This window comes from Atta cephalotes (assembly GCF_000143395.1).
Source record: "Atta cephalotes unplaced genomic scaffold scaffold00024, whole genome shotgun sequence".
Lineage (NCBI taxonomy): Eukaryota > Metazoa > Arthropoda > Insecta > Hymenoptera > Formicidae > Atta > Atta cephalotes.
Window position 1 is genome coordinate 2,780,055 of NW_012130088.1, and position 8,240 is coordinate 2,788,294.

General features: G+C 34.1%; 1 protein-coding gene across 1 annotated transcript in view; it reads right to left on the bottom strand.

The window, feature by feature from the left end:
* Positions 1 to 3,150, bottom strand: part of LOC105620096 (amyloid protein-binding protein 2) — a 6,049-nt gene extending 2,899 nt beyond the window's left edge. The window contains exons 1-4 of the mRNA XM_012201603.1: positions 3,007 to 3,150; positions 2,516 to 2,629; positions 1,804 to 2,060; positions 577 to 756 (exon numbers count right to left, since the gene is read on the bottom strand). Of these exons, the coding sequence (XP_012056993.1) occupies positions 577 to 756; positions 1,804 to 2,060; positions 2,516 to 2,629; positions 3,007 to 3,150 (695 nt within the window). The remainder of the gene's footprint in view (positions 1 to 576; positions 757 to 1,803; positions 2,061 to 2,515; positions 2,630 to 3,006) is intronic.
* Between the last annotated feature and the right edge of the window lie 5,090 nt (positions 3,151 to 8,240).

Genomic DNA, 8,240 nt, shown 5'->3' on the forward strand with positions numbered 1-8,240 from the left:
CACTTATTCAAAGACTGGTCAAAGTCTCGCTACAAATGCTTTGAAGTATTTGATGGATCAATTAGAAGAATTTTATAAACTGACCAATTAAAATGACTAAAAATGCGACTTCAAAGCGTTTGCAGCATCGCGTTGACCGTACTCAGTCTAAATATTAATATATAGTGCTATTAATATATAGCTAATATATAGCTATCGAACATACTTAAGCGCATGGTGCACATAAATTATTTTATTCTTGTTCACCGAAACAAAGATAAAACTATATGCGCATTATGCGTTTTACAAAACCTAATCATCCTTTAGGCTACTTTTTCATGCTCGACACTCATTTTCAGCATCAAAACAGGTCACTTGATCAAAATTGATACTTGGTATTTGTCAATTTTGATCATGTGACCTGTTTTGAAAAATGAGCGTAGAGTGTCAGCATAAAAAAAGCAACCTTATCGTTTTTAAAATGTCTGCAGCACACCGGTTGAAAAATCCTGCTATATTGGTTTATAAAAAAAGTCTGATTAATTTTTGGCGATTGTAACCTATTTCAGAAATAACAAATATTATGTAGAAGTGCACCTATGAGCTTCATCGTATTCACTGCGTATGTAGAATAGTACACTGAACTCTGCAAAAAGGGCAGCGTGATTGCTATTATTGTACTGCTTGCTTTTTAACTTTTCTATCATTTCCATGGCAAGCTGATGAGTCTCCGCAGCCCCATCGAAATCGCGATATGCTGCTTGTGCATGTAACAGCCTGAAATGTATTGACAGGATATATTTAGTCTATTAAAAATTTGATCGATTCGACTGAGTGATTAATTGTAATACTCTAAAAATCTGTCAACTAAATGACTCACGTATAGGTAAACAATTGTGCATGAAGTTGATGAAAAATGTATGTATGATCTTTTGATACTCGCAAATAATGAAGTATTAGTAGGTTCAAAAAGATCCCGGAAATTGATTTATTAACATAAGGTTTATTCGCATTGTTTGTAAATGTGTACGTATCAAGCATTTGTGAGATCGAATCTTCAATAATATGTTCAAAAATGAATTAAAAATTTTTGTGTAAAATCGAATAAATTTTTTATGTAAAAACGAATCGAATTCGAATCAATTTTTTTGAATTTAAAAATGAAACAAATAAAAAAAAGTGAATTCAAAATTGAACTATTGAATCTTTCAGATTCGAAAACGAATCAAATTCATCATGATTCAAATCAATTCAATATGAATTCGAATATTTGCACACCTTTTGTTTACACTTTTTACACTCGGTATCGCGAAATTCTTTTTCTTTAATGTCCAAATATTTATTTGAATAAATATATTCTGAAATTTATTTTCAATTTCATAAATCAACTTGCTCTATATTTTCATTACTTTTATTATATTATTCTATACAGCAAGCCTGTCCAATTTTGGTTTCAGAGCTAAAAGCTAACAATGCAAAAAAATTCAATGTGAGTAAGATTTCAGGAATTGTAAAGTGTTGATTGTCATCAAGGATTGTAAAGCGTTAACTATGAGTTAAATATTGTAAACATGATTAAATCCAGTTGATAACTGATGTTAAAATTAAATTTAATTAATGATACGAGATATTGATAACTATAGATTAAATACTTTCAAGCATTTTTTTAAAATGTTAGCTCTGCTAGCATTGCATGTGATAAGCTTTGAAAGAAATAAAGGTGTAAGTAAAGGGAGAATTAATAAAAGTAGGATTAATTATTTCTGTTAGAAATCAATTACGAGAACTTTTTGAATCTATTAACATGTGTATCAACGTTCTTACTTGTGACAGCAATCTAATGTCCTACTCCATTCCTTGGGGGTCTGATTGTGGTCCATACATAATTGCTTGCAAGCTAACAACACTTCTTCGCTTTCCGAGTACCAACCAGCATCACTGAGAAATCCACCAAGTCTCAAACCCAGATTTATTAATTTATCAATTTCCTGCGGTAAAGGGCTCTCTCTTGCTTTGAAACAGCACATGTTGTAACTGATGACCAGATGTTTCGCTATCCTTATTTTATGATCCATCGGCGCCTTTAGTTCCGAAAATGCAAAAACGCAAAGCATATTTTTTGATGTCGGAAAAAAGTGACAAGACAGTCTCTTCTATTTCTATAAATGTAGATTAACTTTAATCTCTAGTTTTAACTTGCTCTTTATCTTTTTCTACTTTTAGGAATTTGAAAAAGATAAAAGAGTGAATAAGTTAATCTATATTGATAGATACTGACTTTAAAGTTATGTCTAGACCAAACTTTGATTAATATAATCAGTGAATAACTATTGAATATGAATGAATGTAGTGAATATAAATTGTATTTGAAATTTAAATGGAAACAATTTTTATTTAGCATATGGAAAAAAAGATTAGATTAGAAATGACAAATTGAAAATTTGCTCTAAGTAATTCTAGCAGTTGAATTAATCACTGATTAATTTAATTCATTTGGTTCTCCAAGTTCTCGAGAACTTGTACTGGACAAGCTCACCTGAAATATTTTCAGGAGCTGTAATCGGCGATTGGTGACCTTGAGCATCTTGGAGAAAGTCTCCAGATCGCTTAATTCTGCCCCCAATATACATAGTCTCCTCTCAGTGTATAACTGAAAGAGATCAGACCGATAGAAACCAAAGATATGTCAAACATTATTATTAAGCGCCACGCGATGGAGTCAATCGGAGTCAATCGTGGAATGCCAATTGAAGAGATCACAGTGAGAATGCGTCGAATTCGTCGCGCCGTGGATGTCGGATCCTCGACACTCGCGAGATTGTAGGTGATCGCGGGTCGTCGTCATCGTTGGGAACGCAGAGCGTTCGAACGATGTTGTTCCCGTCATTCCACGACGAGGCGAAGAAACAGAGAAACAAGCGTGGCTATCATCGCACGCGGGCTGACTCCGATCGACGGAAGTCCTTCTCTTCCCCGTGACTCTGTCGTCGTCACGCCGACGACGGCACAGCTTGACGTCCTTTTTACCTGATAGTAGAGATCGAATCGCACGCTCTTGGGTAGATCGACAAGGTACGGTTTGTAGATGCGGAACCTGTCGACCACTGCGGACACGCACAAATGGTATAGGCTTCTCGTGGAAAACAACCGTGGCTCGCGTCCATCGGCCATTTTCGCGAACGGCCTTTTTTTGATTAATCACCAACACAATCTCGGGTGTTGTAACCCGCACCGTTGTGCTGCTCACCGTCGTGGTGCGTGTTGGTGCGCACTGCGCGTGCGTGTGTATAGTGTGTAAGTGCGTGTGGAATGTGCGAGCGAACGGACGGTACGTCGCGCGATCAGAGACAGAGATGTCGCGTTTTTTCCCTCGACAGCCGACAGGTTGCGAGCGCACACCGCGAAACCGCGTGGTGCCCTCGCACCTGAAATCAAGCCTTCTCAAACCTTCTGTTCTTCCGGGTTCCGAGTTCCGGGTCGAATCGAGTTTTGATCCGAAGCTACAGGGTCCGTGACATTTGCGACTAACAGATGATAAATCTTTCGACCAATGAGTGAATGAGTCTTCCCTTCTTTCATAGCATCAGCTGATTGGTTGAAAGAAAAGGTTATATGATTCGGATTTCGAACGAAACGGGCATTATGGAACCTTCTCAACATTCCCAAGAGGCACAGATAACGTAATGGCTGTATTCGGAAATCGTCATCGAGTCACAGTATAAGTACATATAGTATGGACACTGAACTTTTTATGTGGTCCCCAATTTTTAGTGCGCATGCGTCGATTTCCTATCAGGAATGTGGCTGCCTTCAGCAAATTGAAATTGCAGGTTAGGTTAGGTTAGATTAATTGGATCTCCTTTTTTCATAAAATATAATTAACCTTTTCGCCTACAATATTGTATGAGACTCGTGGTAAGAATTCAGGCCAAACATGAATATCATGGATGAGAGCTGTGATACATCGTTCGTACAAAGTTTAATTTTTTTAAATTTGTAAGAGAAAAGTATGAATTAATAAAATTAGAAGTTAATAAATAAAGAGTTAATAAAATTAAGTTTTACTAAAAAATTAAATCAAATTTTTTCGTAGACGCTATATTGTGGATATATGTTATATTTGTCTACAATAAAGTTCTCGTAATAAAGTATGCTTATGCGTGCGTGCATACATGTGTGTGTGTACGTATATTATTAAATTACAACTTCACATTTAATTACAATTTTCATATAGTATTTAATCAATTATTATTTTTAATTTACTTATTATTGTTTAATATTATTATTATTAATGTGATTTGTATGAGTTCGTTAACATTATATTATTATATAATTCTAATTTAAAAATATATTGCTTTAAACAATTTTCACACATAATCGAATTATGCTTTTTTTTTTTAAATCATTCTTAGCTTTATAAAAACTCAAATTTATAAGCATCTTTCCAACCCACAACATGGCGACGAGTCATGAAATCTGGGATTCACTACATCAAAGATGCCGATGCTCATACTGTATATACTTATACTGTACCCAAGGTCCTTTGTATCAGAGAGAATCAAGAGAGAGTGGATAGTATTTCTCTTTTTTAATTAATTCCATCATTTATAATGCAACTTCCGCAAATGTGCATATGTGTGTACGTATATACAATACTAGTGTGTGCACCTAGTATGTTTTATCGAGCTGTGTTCCTCATCTAGGTGCACTTAGACAAAGCGTTCAGATTCTTTTTGAATATCTTTATTGGCTTTAGATGGAATGTTAAGATTTTCTACTCTATCCATCCAAGAGGATGGAATGTTAAGATTCTCTACTCTATTCATCCAAGAGGATGGAAAAACCACCGGTTCCTTGAGCCAGGTGGAATGGGTGATAGTAGACAGGACGCATTAAAGACTTCCTGTGCTATTTTGCATGTTTGTCTATATGAAAATTTAAATTTCAAGTTATACCTGTTATAATATAAACAGTATAACTCGAAGAAGGCAAGTATTTAATCTATTAAGTTTTACAGGACATAAGATATTGGTAAGATATTATCTTATATCTTATATCATTATTATATATATTTTGTTATATATTGTTGGAATTGTAGGACGACGAATAATATGAACGGGATCGGAATAATGATGAATACGATGTTCCTCTTAACACAAATAATACTGTTTATTAGACACAAGGCATAAAAACGCGGGCCATCTAACCATGGAAGACAAGATCAAAAAGTAAAAAAAATATAGATGGTATAATTTTTGGTTTTACAACGCTGCCTTTCTAGCAAAGAAGGAGCAACACCTGTATTCATAATCAGATCTTGTACTTAAAGCCCTTAAATTTATCTTTAGATGTTCAGCAGCCAATGAAATAATTCGTAACCTTAAATATAAGGCTTGACTACGAATACGGAATAACACCTGTAATTCATAATTCTTTCTTATTTTAAGAATGGAGGAAGCCTCCTCTCATGAAGAATTCCTGGATTCTCCAAGACCTTGTTTCATAAATTGATTTCAAGTCTGTCTTCCCGAAGGAAGGAATAGTTTAAAGATTTTAATAACCTATTGAGGATAGTATGTCATAATATATAGTATATGCATACCTAATTACGTGAATTACGAATAAAGGTTATAAAGGCATGTTGATTAAATAAGGTCGTGATTAAGCATTTTGTAACCATAATGGACAAAAATAAAACCAATAGCGTATTTGATTGGATGCGCTCATTGCGCACTGATGCACATTAAAACCGCCGTACATACACAAAATAACGTAAATATATGTTTATAAATAAACATAGAAATCGATTAAATTGTGAAATACTCAATACATTTTATTGTACTGCTAGATAAAATATGTATTTATTTTATAATTCAAAATATTTGTATTTTATTTTTATATTCAAATTAAATTAGTGTAACTTTAATAGTCTAGCATCAATGCTTCCAATCGAATTCGCCATAATGTTTATTATATTATATGAAGAAGGAGAAAACATTTTTAGAGGAATTTATTTCTGAAAAAAAAGCTATCAAAAATAATTATCGATGCATCAGATTTAAATTAAAAGCTATCGAAAGTAAAAAGACCGGTGACGAATTAAATTTGGAGATTTTGCTTGGTTATGAAGGCTCCTCCTCAAGGAAACTCGTAATCTTCTTTGAGAAAAGGAAGCTAATAAGGCTTTTTGTTTAGTCAAGGAAGGTTTATGAAACATGGAATGAGGAACAAGAAATCTTCATTTCTTAAGGAAGAACTATGAATACGAGTATAAGCCCGGAAGCGCGTAACGATAACTCTCTCAATATAATTATATTAATTATATATATAATTTATATTAAATCTGATATTTACGTTACTATTTGCTGTAACTGATGTAGGACATTCTCTTATCTTAGAGTGCGTCAGGGGGTTTATTACGGTTCTTTAGACGAAAATTACAAAAATGAGTAAACTCACTACGTGTTAACCAATGAAGGTGTATATAAATATTCTAGTAAATTCGATCACTTTCGTAATTTTCACTTTGTTTCAAGAACCGTAATAAACCTCTTGATTCCCAAACCACTCTGATACTTTTCGCTATGCTCCGCCTACTCACTCAGTCACCACCCAGCCACATATATACTGTAATCTTCATCCCCGGTGAAGAATCTGAACACCGTCACGCCACAGTATAATCATACCTAGTAGCGACAGTGAACTTTTTTGTGCAATTTTTAGTGCGCATGTATGTTTGTACATTTAGGAATATGACGTATTAGAAGCTTAATAGAAATTCAAATTTAAGAGCTTATCCTATCATAACTTTACTGTGTACACTTCACAACATGGCGGTGAATCGTGTGACCTAAGAACATTTAGGGATTCCGCATAGTAAAAGAAATAGGGAACAGAAAACAGAGAATAAGAATTTCAACCTATCAAAAATTGTATTCCACAATACATGATTTCTGATAGGTTGACATTCTTATTCTCTGTTCTTTGTTCCTTTTATTGTACAGAGCTCCTTATATCAAAGATAATGTTCAATGTCGCTACTGGATATGATTATACTGTGGCTACGCTCTTACCATATCTCCTAACTCACTTCGGTATACAAAATGGCGGTTTTCGAGTGAGTCCACTCCCCCTCGATTCTCTCTAACTTATACATTTTCAGTACTGGCAGTGAATTTTGAAACACAGAACTAATCGAAATGGGTTGAAGTGGCCCTCATTGAGTTGGCAACATTGTTGGGATCACCATCACCATAGTATATACAGTAGTATATACAGTAGCGCAATTCTCTGTCGGCATCTTTGGTGTTCCCAAAATGGAGTGCGTACGTGCAAAATGAGGGTCTGAGCACAAAAATTGTCGTAACACTTACTTAGACTTAAATTATGACGTAAGTAACGCACAAGCTTTCACGTATGACAACTTATTACCGTGTCTCCAAGAGATGGCAATAATATATCACATGCCAAAACTTGTGTGTTACTTACGTCTATAGCTTAAGTCTTTAAGTAAGTGTTACGACAATTCTTGTATTTAATAGACATCTGAATTTTTTTCTCAGTTGCTCTCTCTCTTTCTCTCTCTCTCTCTCTCTCAGTCGTTATTTGTATATCAAAATATATTTTTTAATCTAAATATAATAAAACTAAAAGAAATAGATTTATAATTGTAATGCATTGCAAAATAAAAAAAATACAAAAATAAGAAAATATAAAATTATATAAATGTTGTATGTACAAATATTATATTGTAAAAATATTTTAATTAACTGCGGCACGCGATGATTGTTTTTCTGCTACATCGTTTGCGTTTTAATAAATTAGAATTGCATCACTTAGAAAGCAGATTTCTAACTAAAACGAAAGCAATCCAGTAATTATAGTACCCAGATGTTATTTATGTTGCATAAGATATCTAAAAAAAAAAAAACGTCTTTTAGACGTCTTATGTCTAAAAGATGTCTTAAAGACATCAATGTTATTTGAGTACATATCACTCAGTATTTAAGCAAGACTAACGAAATTGGTATGTTTACAGGTGTGTGTGTGTGTGTGTGTGTGTGTGTGTGTGTGTGTGTGTGTGTGTGTGTGTGTGTGTGTGTGTGTGTGTGTGTGTGTGTGTGTGTGTGTGTGTGTGTGTGTGTGTGTGTGTGTGTGTGTGTGTGTGTGTAGTGTAGTAAGTGTGTGTTGTTGTTAGTGTAGTTATATAGTTACTTAGTTAGTTATCGTACGTTAGTTACGTTCGTTACGTTAACGTTAGT